Here is a 23,009-nt window from a genome sequence, read left to right on the forward strand (position 1 = left end):
GTTTGCCATACATTCGTGCCTCGAAATAGCTCGCATGTTAACAACACACGGGCTAATGACGGGTGATCACGGGAACACGACTTACAGATGTACACTCACCTCTCGAGCACATCTGGTGATCTTAATTAGCTTGACTATCTACAGTAGGGTGCTTCTAAAACAGTACTTGGCCATGCCCACCTCGCACAAACACAAGTGACGGTGGTCGTAGGGCCAGGATGCAGATGCTCATTGCAGCTTTTTGTGGGGTCACCTTGGAGAGGCCTGTGGTGTCCACCCTGGCAAAGGCCGCCTCTCACCCCCACCCACATGCGAAACCGTGTTCCATCCACCACAGCCGCCCCCCGACTTAATCCCCCGACACGCATGAGGGAGGGGGCAGATGCGAGGAGCGGCTCTCCACGGCAACCGGCGTCGGAGCGGACGTCCTGTCTCTCATTTCATCATCTGGTTGATGTGGTTTTCTTACCAGATGTTCAATTGGCTCACAATTTAGCAGACTAGTTTGTTCCTCACCTTCCTTGCATCGCCAACTTCATCAGGCCTCGTCCAAGTCAGAGGGCTCCTTTTCTGAGCGCTTAGGTGGCAAGTTACCCCGCAAGATAGTTTCACCGTCAGGCGCTCTTGTCTGCATGAGGCGCCTTTGGCACATCCGCTTTGAGTTGAGCATGTGTTTGGGCTCTCGTGACCTAGTCAAGACGGGATAATGACAAAAAAGAGGAGAAAGGAAGCTCGATGGAAACAATTAGGGACACGCAGCTGTGTGACTGATTAGGATGACGACCCATCCGTTTGTGTACAACACACACGGAATCGTCGTAACAGCAACACGCAACGAGCTCACAATTTAGCAGCAGGGTGGCTCGCCTACTACATGCTAGCTCACAATTTAGCGAGCCAGTTTTTCGGCTCGCTCTAAAGTCGACACAAGCGACGACCTGACTTGTGTTACTGAGGCGCCGGGCTGACAAAACGAAAGTGGATTGACTGAGGTGGGCTGCGCAAAGAAGGTCAAGGTCTGGCCGGGGATCAGCTTGAACAACCAATTCACAGGTTTGTTAGTTAAAAAAAGAAGCTGCAATTTAATGTGGAATTCATTTATATGTGATGATAGAAAAGTGACACATCAGGTTCGTGTTTTGGTCATTTTAAAAAAATTCAATGTGAAAATGGGGGAACGGGCAATGTTGGCGTAAAAAACAGTAAAATTGGTGAAATCATGTAAGATGGAAAAAGTCAAGTCAAGTTTATTTATATAGCCCTAAATCACAAACAAGTCTCAAAGGGCTTCACATATACAAAAAAAAATTACAATTATTCTCGAACATCCCCTGATCTTAAACTTCCAGGAGGGCAAGGAAAAACTCAACAACAAAAAAAAACTATCAGGGAAAAAATGAGAAACCATGAGAAGGGACCACAGATGGGAGGATCCCCCTTCCAAGATGACCAGGCTGCCATGGATGCAGAGAGGGCACATAGAATACATAATATAAAAAATCAAAGAAGAAGTGGAGAGCTGCAGGAGGCGCCCTCGATTGTCCTGGGAGTGTCTTCGAGGGGGGTAATCCGCTGCAGTTCCCTTATCTTTATTGGTCCACGAGAATCCAGACAGCTGCTGTCAGTTTGGGTGTCACCTAACCACCTCCCCAGCCGCGGACGGGTGGGGGCTGGATTGGGGGGAGGTAGCGAAAACACAAACTCCAGCCGAATCGGCCACTACAGGTTAATTAAAGGCCATATCATAAAAATGTGTCTTTAAACGTGTCTTAAATGCTTCTACTGAGGTAGCAGTTCTAATATCCATTGGTAGGGAATTCCAAAGCTCCGGAGCCCGAATAGAAAATGCTCTAGACCCTGCAGACATTTTTTTGGCCCTCGGGGTCACTAAAAGACTAGCGTTTTGCGAGCGGAGGTTACGGGACGGAACGTAAGGAACGTCGACAAGATATGAAGGTGCTAAGCCATGCAATGATTTATAGGTTAATAGGAGAACCTTAAAGTCACATCTTAAATGGACCGGGAGCCAATGTAAGTTGGCTAATATTGGGGTAATGTGATCAAATTTTCTTGTCCTTGCCTTGGAGCAGCATTTTGTACTAACTGTAGACTTTTGATACTGGACTTAGGAAAACCAAAGAACAATGCGTTACAGTAGTCCAGGCGCAACGTAATAAACGCATGTATAATAGTTTCCACATCACCGGTCGAGAGAATTGGACACGCGCCACATGCGAGCTCACAAAATTTGGAGGCGAGGCCTCATTAAGCGGCAGCAGTTCATTAGGTTTTAACCAGGTCTCGCAAAGACCAAAAATGTTTAGATTATGTTCCATTATGAGGTCATTAACGAGTACTGCTTTCGTATGAAGTGATCTAATATTCATAAAACCGAGTTTGAGTCTAATCGGTAGATCATGGTTCATATCTATTGGAGGATTTTGCAATGAAATACGAGTAATATTGTGTTCTCTAGGCCCGACATTACCTCTAAAATGTTTATTAGCGCGGCAGGACGATACGACCATAGGAATTTGATAGTTAATATTTGGCAAACATGTAATCTTTTCTGGAATAGGCACCGTTCCATCAGCGATACCGGTCAAGGTGGAGTGATTGGATTTGTCTACTACCTCAGTAGAAAGTGTGTCAGTGTGTACTGTGGCACTATTCAAACTGTGACGCTCTCGTCTACACAAGGAGCTATGTGCATGCTGGGAATCTAGCCTAGCGCTAGTTAACTTTAACTTAGCAGACTCCAAACCCATCCTAACAGGTGGCCTAGTCACCTGTGACCCGGCCTGCTCTAAAGTGACCTGTCATGAATGGCTCAAACAATAATCTATATTCCTTGAAAGAGTGAAGGCGCCTTCACGGTTAGGATGAAGGCCGTCCTTCCTCAGCAGGTCGGGGCGGCCCCAGAAGGAGGACCCGTTATCTATAAAACACAGTCCCTGCTTCTTGCAGAAACCAGCCATCCATCGATTAAGGGAGACTAATCGACTAAACCTCAGTGCCTCTCCCAGGCAGGGGGCCAGAGATAAATACTCGATGCCGACTCATCTTTCTGGCGAGATCACAAGTCCTCGCTATGTTTTTCTTTGTGATCTCTGATTGCCTCATCCTAACATCATTGGAGCCAACGTGTGTCACTATATCTGAGTAGCTAGTGTTGTTCGATCTACACTGTTGACGAGACCTATTGCGAGCCAACTCCCTAAGATTAGCTTCTACTGTATGTCGGGTGCTCTGCCTCCAGAGATACACATTACCGTGGCTGGATTTTTAAGTGTGATGTTTCGGGTAATGGAGTCACCTATGACCAAGGTGCGAGAGCCAGTAGACCAAGATGACTTGGGACGGCTATGCATCTTAACTGGCTCATCGCGGTTAGCAAGCTGCTTGGGGTTAATGCTAACTGGGCTAGCGGGCTGACTACAGTCTGCATCTGTGTCCGCCACAGCTACTGTTATCGCACTATTCTGCTCTAGCTGGCTGACACGTCCCTCTAGCAGGGACAACCTCTCTAAGAGAAGGGTGCAGTTGGTACACGAAGCTGAACAAACCTCTTGATCCGCAGCCATACATACGTGTCCGATGATCGACGGTAGACAAACAGCCACGAATCCTCCGCTGAGAGCCAAACAGTGACGTGGTCGAAATAGCAGGGATTGTCCGCGACTTTCAACAATAGTAAACTCCCAAAAGTAAAAACGTAAAAAGCGAGGAAATACTAGAAAGTGAATATACAAATGTAGGAATGTAGATCGTCTCTCTAGTGACGCTGCGGCGCTCTTCGTGGCAAACCGGAAGTCAAAGTCAAACCACATCGACAGCATGTTCAAGTTTTCTACGATTTAGCGGGCTACCTTAGACGTGCCGGAGCAACTCTTTGACTGTTTGGACATTCGCCACTTTCAAATAAAAAATATCAACAACACGCCATGTCGCCATGTCGGCTGGCCACTTTGCCGCGATAATGACATTGCGGTCTTTGAAGGCATCGGAGCCAAACACACACACACTCGCGTCCCATACAAACACTCGTGGTGTCGGATGACGCAGTGCGGACGGTGGAAAGGATGCAATTGATACCTCCTCACATGAACCTTCTCGGACCTCTGCTGAGAGCAGCAGCCTGTTGTTCTACTGCCCCCCCACTCCACACACACACACACGCACGCACGCACGCACACACACACACACACCTGAGCAGCCCCCACTTTGCCAGCTTCTCTCTTTCGGAGCGGACATTCTTGTTAGCCTGTTATCTCATGAGGTCGTTTTTAGGTCTCTCGTCCAAGTCGGCCTCATGGATTTTCGCTCAGGGCTGCACTAACCCGGGGAGCTGCAGAACTAGTTTTTCACGAGCTCCACGTTGGCTTGTATTCTTACTAGTTAGCTCTAACCTTAGCCACCTAGTGTGTTTAGCAAATGTTCTTCTCCATCGTTCTGTTGCAGCAACGATTGTTGGCATGATGTCCGTGTTTCTACTAGCTTAAAAGCAAGCCCGTAGCTGCTTGCCAGCATGTGATTTAATTGCGAATGGTTCCGGACTCCATCAAAGACTTGCGGAAGGCCGGGGCTGCTCGTTCACTATCTCTGCTGTTGCTAATAAAAATAAAGGCGCCCGCGGGGGAAGCGGCTCAACTTCCTGCTGCGAGTGCTGCTATTTATTTATTGGAGGGTTCCTTTTCCTGCTCCCGCGCTGCCTTAAACAAAAGAAGACTTTTAGGATCTATTTAGAATTCCCGCAAAGCAATGGCACTGGCCCTCCGCTCGTCAAAGTGTCGCCCATCTTGGCTCGCACTGCTGCCAAAGGGGTTAACAAGGAACATCTGCTCAGCAACCCGAGACAAAGACAGTGTCTCCGTGCAGTCGGTAGTGCCACCGCGGCGTCAATGCTTGTTGGTGTGCTTGACTCAGCTAGTGGCTCAAATTGTTCGCATGTTTGTTGGACTATGCGTGGCCTGCACTCACACTCGGAGTAGGCCCACAATTCAATAATAGTTTCTTCTACCATCCTTGATCACTTTGAAGTTCTGGCAGCCCCGTCCAGCATGAGATGGCAGACATTACTTGTCTTCTCTATCAGAGAAGCACAAAAGCGTGTCTTCTCGCTCACGTGGCAACCACATTACGTACATGGCGGAGGCGGACTTGGTTATCGAATAGTGTAGCTACTTGCACTCAGCTGTGTTAGCACATTGACTCGCATGAGCTTCTCTCATGTTAGCATTGTAACAAGTTGACCATCCTTTCTTGTGCTATTGACGTCCATTCTTTGCTTGTCAGTCATCGTTTGCTGCACTAAAGGTTAGCATTGTTACTCGCTCATTGGTTGGCCAAGAAGTCGGAAGGGAGTGGTGCTTCCAGGAAAAAGGGGTGGACCTAAGGGGGGAGGGGGTGGGTCTGTGAATGAATCCATCTGTTTCTCATTAAACTCTGCGTAAATAAGTTCTGACCCACATCTTCTATTTAGGCGCACACACACACACACACACACACACACACACACACACACACACACACACACACACACACACACACACACACACACACACACACACACTGTCCAGGATTTCTGTTTGAGCAGATGTGGGAGAGGAGACGAGACGACGTGTTGAGGTAGAAACGGCTTAAGTGGCTCGAAACAAAAGTCAGAGGAGGACAAGTAGGTCTGGAAAGGAGTAGGAGGAGCTGTGAGAAGGAGCAAGAGAAGGTTGTGGCCTACTGAGAAGGATGGACTTTGTGGGATGGCCCGCAAGACCACTTTAAGCTTGCGAAGCATGTTCTAAAAATAGCACCGCTCACAAATTAGGGGGGGTTTTTTGCTTTAAATTTTGAATCAGAATTGCTCATTTCATTTTTAAAATAATGTTGTAAAATCATATAAATATTTTAGGTACAACAAACTGACCCCAGGTCAAAGTTCATGTGTGCGTACACCGCACTTTCCTGATAGGCTGCAGCGGTGCTGAGCAGTTAGCTCATTTGTGCTCCAAGCCAAAATATACGACTGTTGGGTTGTCCGCGGAACATGGAGGCCCGTTTTCGCATGCAGTGGTGGTTCTACACAGAATTACGCCCTGGGTGAGACTACTTCCGAGCGTCCCCCGGAAAAAAAAAAAAAAAAATCATTTCACACAGATGTTTTTTAATAGAACGTGAGAAAGTGAAAATTGCGTTTCTCAATTGAACAAGTTTCTCTATTGCAATCACAACAGTAAACACTTTTTAAAGTGCACAAAGACAATGGGACAATTCTGAAAATTAGTTATCAGTGCGTATAGACTAAACATAAAATTGGCAGAGAACAGCAATAACTGTATTGGCCCGAATATAAGACAGTGTTTTTTGCATTGAAATAAGACTGAAAAAGTGGGGGTTGTCTTACATTCGGGGTCTAGACATTATACCCATTCACAACGCTAGACACGCCAAATATCTTTAAAGCGAATGCTGAACTTAACTCCCCAGGCCAAAGCGAAGCCCTGTCACGAAGAAGAAAAATGAAAATAGCCGTTAGAAAGGTTCCTATGTTGATGTTAAAATGTTGGAAAGTTACGTCACCGCGCCTTAAGTCTCGCGCGAGTTACCTCAGCTTATCGCGACTGTTGGAGCTTGTGCGCAGCGGTAAGTTAAAGGTTGCTGGTATCGACTGAGTATGTTGCTGTGATCGTGTGCGTCTTTAATGCAAAGTGAGTATTTACATTTCATTGTTACTGCTGTCTACTGTTGTGCCGTTTGTCTGATCGCGGTTTGTTTCGTCTGTGCGCCGTTTGACTGATAGCTTTGGTGCACTCCTTTAAGTTTGCCTCGCATCGTACGAGTAGCCGTTACGCAGCGGCACGGCGACTAATGGTCACCAGCAAATGTATTTTGTTGTCTCGATGACTTATGTTTGGTGTGTTGCTGAGAGTATTTCATTTATGGTTATTTAGTATAGCGGTACCGTTACACGCAGTTAGTTATGTAATGTGTGCCGTCTTAGTAGTATTGTGTGACGTCAGAAGTTGAGCGTTGACGTACGTGCTGTATTTCTGTCTGTTGCAGAACCACACACCGCACACACATCACACACACCACACACATCCTTCACACGTTTCAACAATAATCACACACACAAGAATCAAATTCACACACCCAAAGACTCACCCATGTACACTACATACACCTGCTCTCACATCCTTACGACCAAACGTGTGCCTATACCCTTTTGCCAGTTTGCCTGTATGCCCCAATGAGCCACAGTGCCTGTTACTTTTTTGCCAATAATTCAGTAAAGCAATCAAAACTAAACTCCTGTGTTCTGACCGACACCCGGGGGCAAAAAGAGCATAACCATCCGAGCCAACCCCATACAGTCCTCAGGCTCCCCAACAATGGCGGTAGCAGTTTGCATTATTTTATTGCAATGTTTTTCCTTATTCAGATTTGTTTCAAGACTACAGCTACAGTTAGACTTCACTTTGATGGTTATTGCAGTTTTGTTGTTTTATTACAGTAGATTGGTTTATTTACATTTCAAAAACCAGAAGCCATTCATTTACAAATGTGATTGCACTTTAGTTTACATATTTAAAAGCTCAAATATTAAGATGTGATAGACAGTTTTTGCATGATTTGAATGAGGCAAAATAACATGCTTTTTCTCTTGGATATATTGTTATAATCATTTGTTTCAGATGTACTGTAATTATTTTCTGTATAAAAATTAAATTTGGTGTTCAAAATGTCTTTTTTCAAACTTGAGTCTTGAAAAAGCGGAGGTCGTCTTAAAATCATGGTCGTCTTATATTCGTGCCAATACGGTAATTTAGAAAAATTAAGAATGTTTTTACCTTTTTCTTTTCATCTCATTTATTTGGCATTGGATAAGAACAACAGTCGATGGTCTCATCCCCCAACACTGTCACTCACTCAGAAGTGAAGAGGAGACTAAACCAATTTCACGTAACCTGGGGGTGACGTTATAGCTTTGTATCACCCATTTGACACAATTCAGAAAATGTGCAGGAATTATAGGCCTGTATTTTTAGTTTTGTACTTGACGTGTGTTTTGGGGAAAAAATTGAGGTGTGATTGACTTTAGCCCACTAATAATGTTGCATTAGACAGTGGATCCCCCTTTTCATCACCACTTACCCTCACAGGTGAATTGTCCTCAGCGCGCCTCCTTCCCTGGCATTTTCTCTTGTCACTTAGTTTCTGTGCGCAACTTTTTAGCAAGCATGGGCGCCCTGTCTGCAGCTGAAGTGGGCGCTAAATTGCCAATTCCCCTGAAGGGGGCGCTAAATTGCCAATTCCCTACACAGTGATAAACATTGCTTAAACCACTTTGCGCATTTTTTTGGGGGGGAGGGCGATGGTTCGTGCCACCCCTCACGTGACATAAAAAAGAAAAAAAACCGGCCTGCCCATTCTGCCAAAAAACGCTACTGTTCGCATGTCCGACAGCTCAGGACTTGCAGCCTTTTTGTCACTTGTAAACAGTTCGGGCAAGGGAGGAAGAAGGGAAGGCGACGCGCAATGACCCCCAACTCGCTTTTTGGAGAGAGAAACTGAACCATTTGAATCGTGAACTGCAAGGTAAGACATTTCAAGCAAAGGGGAACTTTTTCGGTGCATTAACAGAACAAAATAAAAGCTGCACTTTCCCTCAGTGGCGTCAGTGTGAGGTGACGATGCTTGGGCACACGCGGCTTTAGATAAAGCAGGTAACAAATCCTAATCCGAACCCGATGCACCCAAACATTGACAAATGCTTTCATGCAAGCGGACATGTCCTTGGCTGCTGATGTTGGTCAGGTCGAAATCCAACTCATCCAAACGACCTTCACCTCAGTCCCGTCCCGTCAGTCAGCGCCAAACTTTCGGCGTCTCGCGGACAAATAAAAGAAAAGCACAGACGGAGCTGCACAGTCGCTATGAAAGTGGCCTGAGAGAAGCTGCAAAGAGAGCAAACGGCCGCTAGAGAGACACATCGGACTGACAATCCAAGTCGATGCAACGTTTTCGCCCCTCTCGCCACAATTTGACCTTCTTCACCTTCCACTGATGTGTGCGTGCGCGACTTGAACTGGACTGGTCACCACCGATCACATACAGACCTACGAGTTTGCAATTTTCAGTGCGATTCATTTGCTGCAGAACATTCGAATCACTTTCGTTGCATCGCCATGACAATGCAAAGCTGATTCTACTGTGTGTGTGTGTGTGTGTGTGTGTGTGTGTGTGTGTGTGTGTGTGTGTGTGCGTGCGCGCGTGCGTGCGTGCGTGTGCTTTGCCATTCAGCCATATGTGCCTTGCAAGGTGTCACTTGGAATGCTTATGTTTTTGACGTCATCACATTATTGCTGCCCTTTTGATGTCTCCAAATTGCCTGATTGGATCGTTTCTTGTTTTTTTTTCCCTTGGAAGGCATCAATTGGAATGCTTTTGCTTTTGTGTCCTGCTTGTGCCTGTGACGTCATCACATTATTTCTGCCCTTTTGGATGTTCCCAAATTGTTTGATTGGATCGTTTCTTGTTTTTTTTCCTGGTTTTTCCGCCTAACTCATGGCATTATCTGTTCTCAAATTGACGGCAAATATGAAAACAGCAAACGAAGCAAAATTGAAAAATATTGAAAAATATTTTGGCAGATCAGTGGTTATTTTAATTTGTGTTATTTTATTACTTTTTAGTTTTAATTTTGCTGAAACCGCTGAACTTTTATTCATGATCTCATTTAGGAATGACCAACCTGTTTGCTTTCAAAGTCAAACATGACAATGATGATGGTGATGGTGATGATGATGATGATGGGGGTGTGGTGGCAGCTCACACAAGCTGCTGAAGCTGTTGCTGACTGCGAGTGACTCTGTGTGTGTTTATGTGTGGACACGTGATGGGTACTCGGTCTCTCTCAGGCGCACACACACGCACACACACACGTGAGTGATGGCTGCTGCTGTTAGCACGTTAGCATCAGGGCATGGGGCAGGGTTTGTGCAAGCGACGTGGGTGTTTACCTGCGGCTGTTGCGGCCCCACACTAACAAATCGCCGACCAGGAGAACTGGCGGGCGGGGCAGAGTATGCTGAGGAGCACACGGAAAACATCTAAAGTCACTTTCGGGTAAATTTTCCAATGGTTGTGACCGACGCCGAACGCAAATACTAAGGCCGAGCATCGGCCTCACACTTCACATCTAGTGTGTGTGTGAGTGACTCACTGGGCGAGGGCGGCGAGTTACCCTCGGCAGAGGAGGTGGCGGTCGGCTTGGTGTCAACGGGCAGCGGGACGAAATTCGTTCAGGGAGGGGGGTTGTTTTCCGGCCTCTCCACCAGGCCATCTGTTCAGTGCTCGCGCTGTGCAACTGCTTCCTGTTTAAGCTACACGCGCACACGCACGCATTCGCAACTACATCACGGCAGTGTGTACATTTGTTATGTTCACGTATGTAAATGCGTGTGTGTGCGCACGCATGTGTATTTGTGTGCATGTGTGTGCGTCAGCCTAGAAGTGTGCGCGTACGTGCGTGCCCAGGATTGATATGAAACGTGTGTGCACGTATGAAGCTGATGAAGCTGATGTTTGTGCGTGTGTGCATGTTAGTGCATGTTGTGTGAAGCGTTTGCCGTTAGCTTCCATGCTATGTGAGGATGAGCTGGTGTTTGTGCGTTGACTTTTGGTTTCCTGTTCTATGGCCTTATTTCTCCTCGTCAGCGTCTTGCCCGCTCTTGTTTCTGCTCTTTCTTTCTGTTTGCGTGTTGGTGAGGCTTCAGACCCGCTGGTCCTGTTGGCGTGGCTCCAATCTGGCAGCGTCTCAGTGGGAGTGCCAAATTCGGCGCGTTGCCTTGGCAACGCTCACGCGGACGTTCTCTATTTCCGCTCACGTCTGAAACGTGCAGTTTGTCACGTAGTTGATCCGCTTTTTGGTTGGTGCAGGCGGACAATCCGACTGTTGACACTCTGGCGCTCTCGTGTGTGGACCTGCTGGACATTCCTGCTGGAATTTGTCTTGACGCTGGTGTCGTTGAAATCCACGAGAGTTGACTCCATAAAGTTGATTAGAAAGAACGCATGGGATTGGGCGTCTCACATATGACGTCACATGTCCAAGTGAACAGGAAGCGGCTCGTCAGCTTGTTGTCACATTACTTTAGTTTTTTCATGAATATGAGCAACATTTGTGATGTGGAGCGCTCCGTTTCAAACTTTTTCGCTATTTTTGCAATGGAAGTGGCTCATGCTGGAGGTCAAAGTTGAAGTAAAGTACTTGTCTCGCTGTCAACACACAGCGCGCTGTCTCTGGCCCGCCCGCATGAAATCGATAAGCTGGGAGCACGCGCACCTCCGCACGCACGCGCGTGTGTGAGATGGGTTGGTCGCGCGCGGAAGCTTCAGTCAGCTCGTCCGGTCGGAGCGAGGCAGCGCGCAGGTCCGGGCGGGCGCCGATCCAGCTGCGTTGTCGGCGGTGCTCTTAGCGGAGCGGCTGGAGGTTGGGCAGGACTCGCTCTGCGTCCACTCCTGCACCACCTCAACCCCAGCCGGGACCCACTGGACGGCGGGTGGATCGCAGTTTCGGCGGCCGAGCGGCAGCGCGGCGTTCCCGCCTACCCGCTTCGGCGCTTCCCCGCATGACATGCGGATCCTCCGCTCCCGCGTTGTCGTCGTGGACGGGACCCCTCCCGCCTCCCCCGCCACACTTTGGACTTTTGTGACGGCACTCGGGACATGTTGCTCCTCGAACGCCGAGCGGGTGTAGCCCAAGGCGGGGTCAGAGTTCATCCGTGCTCGGACATGTGAGAAGACGGGGGGCGACAGGAGGGTTCCACCCCCCACCCGTGCCCGAACCCCACGACCCGCGCCCCCCGCTCGTCCGTCCGTCCGTTTCGTGCCAAGCACGCGCGCCTACTGTAGCCGGACTGGGCCACGCTGCCACGGACGCGCGCACGCACGTGGACCAGTCATGTACTCGCCGCTTTGCCTCACGCAGGTACGTCACGCCAACTTCAGCAAAGTCGACGAGCACACGCACACGCATGCACGCACGCATGATTCTGCCACGAGTTGGAGGGAATTGAAAGGGAATTCATCATTGGAGCTTTTTTCTCGACGCAACTCAACTGATTTCATTCGATCAACTTGCAAACCGTTGAGATCAACTTGAATTGTGAAAGCACGTGCAGGTTAATACGTGGGCATGCGAAGCCCTTTGAGACTTTTTTTGTGATTCGAAATAAATTTGAGTCGACAGAATCCACTTGAAGGCAGATGCGGCTTTCAAACTGACAGTTTTATCGCATGTTAAACAGCACCCAGTCAAACACGCACGCACACACACACACACACACACGTTAATTCATAAATTAGTTGGTTAAAGTCGTATCAATTGGTGATAATGTAAATTCGATTAAAATTATATCTTAATATTAAGATCAAATGAAAAGAAATTGTTTAGGTAAGTGGCACATGAAAGAACTAATACACATTTCAACAAACATTTTTCAAATGATGAATAATGAATAATCGTTTGAAAATCATGTAAAGAAGACTCAAGAGTGCATCTTTGATTTCCTGCTGTCGATTGATCGGCAATAATCCAAATATGATGTTGACATCATCGTGACAGCGGGGGACAAATGCTGTGTGGGGTAGTGGCAAGAGCGTAATAAATAAATAAAAAATAAAGATTTTTGTGAGAGGAGGTGCCAAGACATGGAAGCAACAAGGGGGCAAAAAACACTCGCGTGTATGTATATGTAGTTGTGGAGTTTGTTGTACAACTGGAGTGGCGCCGTTTGTGTGTGTTTGGAAGGCAGCATCATCTTTTATGAACGCATCAACAAATTATCTCGTTTTTCTTTCTGAATCTGAGTGAATCAGCAAACTCATGGCGAGTTTTTTGGAAGGAGACTCAATGCCGCTGTAGTTGAGTTGGGGACACGTGGGTGTGCACGACCGGCGGACAGATTTGAGCGCTCCCACATCACCCATGGAGACACGACTGACGCTGTTCCTTATTTTTTCCTTCCTTTTTTCCCTTCCTTTTTTTCTTCTTTTTTCCTTTCTTTTTTCTTTCTTTTTTCCTTCCCTATTTCCTTTTTTTCCTTCCTTGCAGGACGAGTTCCACCCCTTCATCGAGGCGCTCCTGCCACAGGTGCGCGCCTTCGCCTACACGTGGTTCAACCTGCAGGCGCGCAAGCGGAAGTACTTCAAGAAGCACGAGAAGCGCATGTCCAAGGAGGAGGAGCGCGCCGTCAAGGACGAGCTGCTGGGCGAGAAGGCGGAGGTAAAGCAGAAGTGGGCCTCACGCCTGCTGGCCAAGCTGCGCAAGGACATCCGGCCCGAGTTCCGTGAGGACTTTGTGCTAAGCGTGACAGCCAAGAAGGCGCCCTGCTGCGTGCTCTCCAACCCGGACCAGAAGGGCAAGATGCGGCGCATTGACTGCCTGCGGCAGGCCGACAAGGTCTGGCGCCTGGATCTGGTCATGGTCATCCTCTTCAAGGGTGTGCCGCTGGAGAGCACAGACGGCGAGCGGCTGGTCAAGTCGCCGCGCTGCGCCAACCCGGGCCTCTGCGTCCAGCCGCACCATATTGGCGTCTCTGTCAAGGAGCTCGACCTCTACCTGGCCTACTTTGTCCACGCCGGTCAGTTTTGTCGCGCTGGCGCCTCATTGGCTTCGTCCACCCGCCTTTGCATCTTGAGTTTGTGGGGAGGGGTGAGTTGTTGACGGGACCGTCGTTGACAATGCGGGAACCATGCATTCGCAGTGGCTCGGTCCAATGTGAGGCCGAACGGGATGTGTCGCTGTCGTTGCCAGAAAACCCAGCACATACGCAAAGGTCTGTCAAAGGCCTGTGTCTGCCTGGGCGTCGTTAACGCACACGTGGGCAGGAGGCGTGGCTAGAAACCCAAGCCTTGCTTTGAATCGCTACCGCTCGCTTCCTTGTTTTTGCAGTCAGGAGCCTCACTCAAGTGGAAAGGCTAAACGAGTCTGACAGTGACGCAAAGCCGGTTAACGGCTCAGGGTTGAAACCGGGACGCGCACTGGCCGAGGGTCAGCCGAGGTGTCGGGAGCAGCGAGGATGTCGGAGAAGAATCTCTGACCTGATGGTGCAAGTTGTCGCCTTGTGGACTTGCAGCACCTTTTGCGTCATTGGATGCGGCGTCCGAGTCCGAGGGCCGCGCGGGCTCTCTCTCGTGGCAGGCCAAAGAATCACGTCCATCAAACTAGACTTTGGACTCTCTAGGTTGCGGGTGATTTCCATTCAGAGTGTTTCAAGTTGGTCTCCTCTTGCTCTTGCTGCTGAGGTTTTTTGGGGAGGCCATTGCAGTCTTTGCTGTTTGCAATTGTTGAGCAGTGTCGGCTCGTCAGATGTTAGCTCCTCATGATTGGTTGGGGGGGGGGCTGGTTGGCGGGACATGTCCTATGTTAAAAAGTCATGCGACCTTCACCGTAAAAGGAGGCAGAGTTATGACGGCCAATCAAGAATCCGACCCTCTTGACTGCCGCGTGTGTTCGTGCGTGTGTAGGACAAGCAAGCAAGCAGACAGACGGACATGGTGCAGATGGACAGGGCTTCCACACAAGGACAGCAGGGGTCGTCCCCCGCACACGCGCGCGCGCGCAACTCTGTCTTCCCGCTAATTAAATTGGGTCTCCGTCCATTAGACGGATGGACTGAGCGCAGCTGCTGAGTCAGCGCAGGTAGGACAGGTCCTCCTCGTCATAATGATCCTCCTCCTCCTCGTAATGGTCCGCAGAGAGAGCAATTCATTTGGCACCGCCTTCCACGTCCTCGGCTCAGCGCTGCCTTTCAAGGATGCAGCACGAATGGTGAGTGTGTGTGTGGGTGCGTGTATTAGCTAACAGTCTTCATTCTTCAGGAGCTCAACTTCTGCTCAATGGTGGCCACACTAGAACCCCCCCCCCCCCACACACACACACACAGGAAAACCGCAGCCCCCTAAAACAAAAGTCAAAGCAAAAAGCACCCCCACCCCCCAGGGACAAACAATTTTGGAAGTGACAGCCAATAAACATGATGCGCGGGCGGGGCGGGCAGGACTGCCGACTTCAGAGCCTCCCACAATGCGTCGCTGTTGGCTGGCCAAAGGACGACAACGCTCGCCGAGGCTCACGGGAAATCGACAAGCTTGTGTCGTTCAAACGTCATTGTCTTCATCATCGCCGAAGGATGGTCAGACGACGGATCGATCGGAAACGGGATGAAGGCCGGGAAAGGAGTAGAACACGGCATGCGAGGACGGGAGCAAGAACGAAGGGAAGAAGGACAAGTTGCGTCCGTCTGGACTTTTGGCCTAGTTCGCATCTCACGTGGCGCTCTCGGCAGGGCGGGGCTGGTTTGCCTCCTTCTCTCCTCGCTCGTCCGCTTTCCTCCTTGGGCCCTTGTACTACCTTGCCGCGTACTCGTCAGGAACTTAAAGAAGAACTTGCGCAATGGCCCACCGATGACCCCGCTCCCACGTGCGGCTTCCTCTTGGTCTGCTTCCTTCTCCTTAGCAGACTTTGAGTTTTGCGTTGTAATCCAACTCGGTTGTGACTTTCATTTCCATTTGGCCCCCGCCACACCCCCCCAAGACTGATGAAAACTGCCTTCACTCATCCAACACTGACTTTCACTTTATCAAGCGCGCGCACACACACGCACACCACGAGTTGTGGTGGTTCCTGTGATGACACGCAGCGACCGAGCAACCTCCAGACCGGAGAGTGTTATTTACCTCAACATCAACTCCCACCCTCGTGCCATTGCTTGCAGCAGACAGTGTGAGTTGCAAAAGTTTCCTTCCCTCTGCCAACGGGATGAAGCGATTCCACTTCATGGAGTGCCCCCCTCCCCGTTTGTGTGTGTGTGTGTGTGTGTGTGTGTGTGTGTGTGTGTGTGTGTGTGTGTGTGTGTGTGTGTGTGTGTGTGTGTGTGTGTGTGTGTGTGTGTGTGTGTGTGTGTGTGTGTGTGTTCATCATTTCGATACAGTGTCATCATTTCGATACAGTGGAAGAGATGCCAGTGCTCTCCATCGATTGCTTTAATTGCTCCGAAGACTCTTACGGCTAACACAGATGTCAGAGCGCCGCTGCTCGTGCGTGCTCGTGCTCGACGTTCCGTTTTGTGTGTCATGGTTTTCAGTGCAGCGGGTAAGGATCAATGTTCCCACAGCGGGTGGCCACGTTTGTGGACAGGAAGACAAAATAGTCAGGGCGGGGGGGTTGTTTCCAGATCAATTGCGTATGTTTGGATGTCGCCAATTAGCAAGTGGCCCACTTTGGTAAAATGGGCACGTGAAAGCAGCAGCGGCGGCAGCAGCGGCGGCAGCGGCGGCAGCAGCGGCAGCAGCAGCAGCAGCGGCGGCGGCGGCAGCTCGTTGGCCTTCAAGGCTTTCGACCAAGTGCAATGGCTTACTGTCAGAATAGATTCGTTACTTCTTTATTGACCTGCATGTAGTTGATGTTTCCTGGGCCGAGCCTTTTTTAAAATGAAAGCAAATCTGTGACATGAAAACGTAGAATGGATAATTTTCTTTTATTGACAGCCAATTACAGGATGACGGAAAACATTGCCGCCTTGTTGCTACCTTGCCACCTCAGAGGTCTTAAGTGCTAGTCATAGTTGATCAGACACTAGTCAGCTGTGTGCTGGCTTCCATCTTCAGGCGGCCACGAGCTCCTCTAGCCCGCCGGGCTGAGTCACTGCAGCACGCCAATGTCAATGAGGAGCGGCCCCGCCCACCACCTCTGACTCCCCCCCACTCCTTGCCATGCAGCTCTTATCTCATGATGCAGCACATCATCATCATCGACACTTTACGAGCCCCCCGACCGCTGCCCCCCCCAGCACTGCGACAAGAATCCCGCGTGTCCAGAATGGGGGCGGACCAACAAGGAAGCACATTGCAAGCGTGCCAACAAAGTCCAGCGACTTCACTCATGGACAAATAACGCTCAGCGATCCTGTATTTTATTTATTCCGAGTGTCAGTTTGTAAATATCGCGAAATTTATGGCTTAATACACCTGGAGGTGAAGTTAAACAATACAATTAGCATCCTGTTCCAAACGCAATGGTGACATACGCACTTCGCCGTAGTCGTAATCCCACCAAACAGACAGGAAGCCGCCTTTCCAAATCCCATCGCGATAAGATTTAGCCTCCTTAATCCCGCTAAGGTTGTTAGCAGCTGCCGCAAGAGGCACGCGAGCCACACGCACCACTGTGGACAAATCGTTAACACATATGCACAAACGATGCATCCATCTTGACTCTCAAGTTGTTGATGTCCAAGTCAAGTCCGGCAGCCGTCGTTCGACCATTAAATCTCACCTCTTGCTTTGCTCTCAAAGTCAACACTAACTTTGAAGAGTTTTGAAGTGGCCCCGCCAGGCCTCAGGCCGCTCTCACCGTACAGATGCCGGTCCAGGTGGGACCATCGTACCTGCCAACCCGATCTCCCGATGCATAATTATGTCATTTGTTCATCTGTCTGCATGAACTATGTATTGAGACAAGCACGTTATTGTTTTTCATTAGTGGCACTAGCAGACAACGCTAGCAGCCAGCGCTAGCGTGGAACACTACTAACATGTCACATGCTGTGGTGGGGGGGTGTCACATACCATCTCGCAGCGCTTCACCTTGACCTCCGCGTTTACGTGCGGGACAAAACGAAGGAGCGAGATGGAGGATACGTCGGCATTTAATTTGTAGCTTTTATTAATCGGAACAAGGACGTTGGATTAACTTTGTGTTTGATGTTCGCCAGCCGGGCTTGCCAGAGACAATGTCCGTGCGTGTATTGGAGGACCTGTGTCGGCATGTGTGTGCGTGACCACGCTTTTCTTGACGCCTCGGCCGCCGACTTTGTGCGGTTCTCCGACCCCTTGTCAGGTGGCGACTCTGCGTGATCATTGAGCACCCACTTTCGATTTGAAATCAACAAGGCTCATCTTAGGGGCAATCATGCAAGTACGTGCAACCGCAGCGACGGGGAGGGAAAGGCCGAGGACGGGAGGGAGGGGTGCGCACTCGCCCCATTAGGGAGTGGCTATAATTATGGAAAGTGAAGCGGCGAGCAATCGATGCGCACATTCATTAATTGGGCTCCGCCCACCGGACGCGCGCTTGTCTCCCGCCCTCACGCGCGCCCGTCGGATCCCACGTCAGCGTCTTCCCACTGCATCTCTCAACTTTGCTTGTTCTACAGGCCCAAAAAAATCCATGACGTAGACAGGAAGATTCTTTTGCTCCCGTCGTTGCACACCGCCATTCAAACCTAGCTCAATTGCGAATGGCTTGTGTCTTCTCCAAATTTGACTGGATGGCCGTAATGCCGTTCACGTGGCTAGCTGGCTGTGCTCGGATGGTCCGTCGCGTCACGGTCTCTCTTCTGGCTCGTTTCACCCCCGAGAAGTTGTCCATTCGTTGTTGAAATTTGTTCCAAATTGCAGCCGTGAGTCTTTCGTCTTTCGAGAGTCTCGATGCTAGTCTCACATTTACTTCCACATCTGTGTCGGTCCAGAACGAAGCATCTTAACGTGCGGTTGGGTGGGATCTTTGGGGTCAACTCCAGCCGATCAATGGCTATTTGCTCATTTGCACTTGACTCCTCCTTGGGCGGAGTCCTCGTTAGCAATCACCAGTGGCGGGAAAGTCACAGCTCCCCAACTTTCTCGCCATCCTTGGCCGCTCGCTCCTACGGGGACTCCCCGCGTGTGTGTGCATCTTTTGTTCTGGCAGAAGGTGCAAGATGGCAACTGCTTAAAGGAAACAGGCACAAGCTTCAAAACGGTTGCCAATGATTTAAGTTGGCTGCCAGCCTGCTGAAAGAGGCCGCAGTAATGCACGCTCTCTCTCTCTCTCTCTCTCTCTCTCTCTCTCTCTCTCTCTCTCTCTCTCTCTCTCTCTCTCTCTCTCTCTCCCCACACACGCGCACGCACGCACACAGACATACACACATACAAGCGAGTGTTCAGAATCCAACGTGGTTTGGTACACAAATGTCATTTGACTGTGTGCGTGAACTGTAACTAAAAAAGCTGTGATTTATTTTTAGGGGATGTTGTGTCTTCTTGCACAAATGCCGAGGATCAAGATGATGCTTTGCGTGAGTGAGAAATGTGCCGACTCTTCCTTTGGCGCTATTGCAAGGCCTCGTCTCCACTGGCAAAGTCAAAGGCGACGATTGGCGCGACCTGCGTGGAAAGCGTCCCAAAAAGTTCTCATCCGAGCACAAGCGGACTTTTGGCGACTGGCACGTCTCGATCTCCTCCCCGCCTTGACTTGGTCTCCTATGTGTGACGTGCGTTCGGGACATTTCCTCCCATGACGCGATAGCGGCTCTTCTGCCATCTCCGCGAGCATTTCCGCAAATATCAATTTGCAAATGTGCTCACGGGAAGTCGGCGAGCAGGAGGAGGCGGGGCACCCATTCTGATCGACGGCCGTGTTGAGCGGGCTACAGCGGCCTGATTTGTGCGCTCCGCGTGCTCATTTGATTAAAAGCCGCCTGCGGTGGGGATCGATAGCGGGCAGGCGGGAGGGGTTGCATTTGTTTTCACACTCACTCTGTGCTGCGACCGGCCGGCCGGTCACGCGGGAACTTCTGGGAAAGGAAGTCTGACAGGGAAAAAAAAAAAACATTGTCCAACAAAATGCACATACACGCACACACACTAACACACCTCATTCTATTGTCATCGGTCTTCTGATGATTTTTGTTTTCGGTCGCTCCTGACTAACACGTACGTGTGTGCTTGTTGTGCTTGCAGAGGGCGGCCAGTCAGAGAGCCCAAACCGGGTCGGCGAGTCCGACATCAAAGAGCAGACGGAGAACGGTGAGTGGCTGCCAGCACGTGTGTCCGTGGTGTCCCACTCGGGCACGTGGGAAAGGCAAGCGACCCGACTCGCATGACCTGGGCCGGCTCCTCGTCCGACTTAGAAATTTGCTCAGCTAAAACGCGGACAAGATGCAAGTCGACTTTGAGGAGACGGTCCAGCCTGGCCTGATCCGCCGCCAGAGACAAAAAGATGCGGCCGAAGCTTGAGCTGGAGTGACTAGCACACTGTGAAACAGCAACAGAGGAGAGCTGCGACATCCGCCACGTTGACTTGCATTGTGAAGCTAAGCTAGATGGCGCTGATGCTGCTACTTGGTGCTCGCGAATCGGTCCTCCAAATTTGGCGGCAGTCTTCAAAGCGACTCCCCTTTGGCCGTGTCGACCAGCAACCAGCTTTTGAAATGTGCTGCTTCCGTATATTGCGATTGACGAGCAATGTTTTATGACCTGAGTGCTTTTTCTTTTTTTTTGGTTTTCTTTTTTCCTTCCTACATACCTTGAGACATGAACGTGTTAGCACACAAAACGTGCTAATCGGCTAGTCGCACGATGCCGCCGTGCCACCTTTCGGCGATCAACTGGACCAATATAACCACTGCAATCGTTGTCACGTGTGTGTTTCAGGTCATCTGGGTTTCCAGGAGAGTTTTGTCACCCCGGGAGTATTTACTGTTTCCGAACTTGTGCGAGTCTCTCAAAGTAAGGCAAACACAGCTGCTCTCTCTCGCTCGCTGTCTCTCTCTCTCGCCCTCTTTCTCGTTTCTGAGCGCTAACGACGTCAGAAAGATCACACCCAAGTTGTCATAGCAACCGCTGTTATGGTTTGGCGTTTTGTGACACAACTTTGGTGCAAGCGCCCATGTGTGACATAGGGTGTATTCAGATCAGAAAAGTCCTATAGTCCGCTCGTTTGGTCCGGACCAAAAGCGGACTTACATTTTTTTGTTTGGTGCGGTTTCGATTCAGGATTGGCTGGCAACCAGTTCAGGGTGTCCCCCGCCTACTGCCCGATGACGGCTGGGATAGGCTCCAGCACGCCCACGATCCTCGTAGGGACAAAGCGGTACAGAAAATCGATGGATGGTTCCTATTCAGACTGTGCATTTAGCAAGAAAAGTATATTTTGTAAACACACCCACGCTCTGTTCTCCCATTGGACAGCAATGACCAGGGCGGCACACAGAGCACAGACCCAAAAATGAAGGAAAACATGCGAGTCCTACGAGCTGCTCTGCATATTTGTGCTGTTGGTTCGGATCTACGCTGTTTGTATTCACACCTGAAAATGTGGGTCTCGGTCCGTTTCTTTAATCCGCACCAGGATTCATTTGCGTGTATTCACACCTGCACAAAAGATCCGGACCAGCGTTACAATCGAACCCTGGTCCGTTTAAAGTGGACCAAACAGTCAGGTCTGAATACACACTGAGTGACGGCACTCTTTAGGCGTCCACAAATTCAGACAACCCACACAGCGCCCCGTACGTGTGCGCAAGAGAGTGAGCGTGCCGCATGGGTCAGCACGTTTGCAGAGATGCGGCTGCAGGGAAGTCGCTTCTCGATTCCCGCGGAGGGAAGCATATACGAGCCGTGCGTATACGGGCCGTGTGTGTGCGCAGGCGCAGTCAAGGGAGAGAAGAAGCCGACATGGCTTTTGGCCAAACGGCGGCCGGACAACCGAGAGCGAACGTCAGGTGACCTTGGCCTCGCTTGGCCATGACGCAATCCGTCGGTGGACCGCCCCAATGAGTGTGCGTGTGGATCAATACTCTATTAAAGAGGCGCAGATGGGGTGGGGGCGGGGCCAGTGATGTAGTCTACTTAGTGTGATTGGTCACTTGAGTGACCGGGCGCACCACCTTGACTTCCGCGTCGTCATGCGGAGGCAACTTCCTGCGTAGTCATCGACAAACGTGTGTTGAGGAGAGGAGAGGAGAGGAGAGGAGAGGAGAGGAGAGGAGAGGAGAGGAGAGGAGAGGAGAGGAGAGGCATCGACACAAAGCAACTGGCTGAGCGGGAATTCATATCTGATTAGACAACAGCACTTAAATTGACATCAAGGAAAACACACTCGAAGGCAAGTCACCAAGTTGGGGCTTTCGACTGCCTCATGTCGAGTTCATCCCCACCTGACACAGACAAATTCCGTCCTTCCTTCCTCCCTCCCTTCCTAGCCTCCTTCCTTCCTTCCCTCCTTCCTTCACAAAGATAACTTCTCTTTTTGCAGAGCAAGCTCGGTCATGCGCGCATGCACGTTCTGCACAGAAGCAGACTTCCACTTTGACATTTATTCTCATACAAAGCCAACAATTCACACACGCACATCAAACTGCCAAGCGAGCACGTGCGTGTGTGTGCGTGCGCGTGATCGATGGACAGTGCTGAGGTGTGCAGAAAAGTGTTGCGTAGCCAGCAGGTCTTGTCAGGACTCTTCCTCCTTCCTTTCATCACACTGCCCTGCTCTGTCAATAAAGCGGACCGGGGTTGGGGGTCGGTGGAGGGTAGTGCAGAGGTTTGGGTCTGGACGGATAGAGGTTTCAACCACATTGTTGTTTCTCTGCGCCAGCTTTGCTATGAAACAACCTTATTTATTTCCTCTATATTTGTCTGAAGCTAAACTGCGTGCGTGTGGGTGCGTGTATGTGTGTGTGTGTGTGTGCGCGCGTGTGTGTGTGTGGTGAGTGCGTGTGTGCGTGCACGTTTGTGTGTGTCAGCTCCCATCGCCGCCGGCACGGGTCCAAACTTCTCGCTGGCCGACCTGGACAGCTCGTCCTACTACAGTGTGAGCCCCGGCGCCATGAGGAGGCCCCTCCCCAGCACTTCCTCCTCGTCCAGGTACGGCTCGTCATAGCATTCTTATGTGTAGCATTGTTGCGTATCACGCAAGCTACCAAAACAACAGAGATTTGGCAAAAACATGCCTGTCATGGATCGGAATGGAGCAGGGTGACCAAATGCAGCTTGGACCAGGGTTTATTGAAGGGAACTGAAAAGGCAAACTGACATGACTTAACAAAATAACTTGACTGACTGACCAGTCCAAATGGCCTCATGGCAAAATCCTAACCGCGGCCGGCGGCAACTCTGGAGACATGAACCGCAATCGGCAACTCTGGAACACGAACCGCAATCGGCGGCATACAAAAAGCCTGAGCCGCAAT

The 23,009-nt window shown here is 50.1% G+C and overlaps 1 protein-coding gene and 1 long non-coding RNA gene across 7 annotated transcripts in view; one reads left to right on the forward strand and one right to left on the reverse strand.

Annotated features, from left to right (window-relative positions):
• The window catches only part of nfia (nuclear factor I/A), a 36,450-nt gene that overhangs the window by 4,778 nt on the left and 8,663 nt on the right, over positions 1-23,009 (forward strand). For 3 of the 6 annotated variants that reach the window (XM_049730736.2, XM_049730748.2, XM_049730756.2), the window contains exons 2-5: positions 13,112-13,640; positions 19,780-19,845; positions 20,473-20,547; positions 22,563-22,683. In XM_049730736.2, the coding sequence (XP_049586693.1) occupies positions 13,112-13,640; positions 19,780-19,845; positions 20,473-20,547; positions 22,563-22,683 (791 nt within the window). Of the gene's footprint in view, positions 1-5,415; positions 8,593-9,973; positions 10,123-11,220; positions 11,987-13,111; positions 13,641-19,779; positions 19,846-20,472; positions 20,548-22,562; positions 22,684-23,009 lie in introns of those variants that run through there. The other 3 variants (XM_049730793.2, XM_049730783.2, XM_049730765.2) reach the window with 3 other exon arrangements.
• Positions 9,546-10,347, reverse strand: LOC137840716 (uncharacterized). Its single transcript, XR_011087641.1, has 2 exons — positions 10,220-10,347; positions 9,546-10,084 (listed from the first exon to the last, which is right to left on the reverse strand). It is a non-coding gene; the product is annotated as an uncharacterized lncRNA (long non-coding RNA).

This window comes from Syngnathus scovelli, chromosome 10 (assembly GCF_024217435.2).
Source record: "Syngnathus scovelli strain Florida chromosome 10, RoL_Ssco_1.2, whole genome shotgun sequence".
NCBI classification, from domain to species: Eukaryota; Metazoa; Chordata; class Actinopteri; order Syngnathiformes; family Syngnathidae; genus Syngnathus; species Syngnathus scovelli.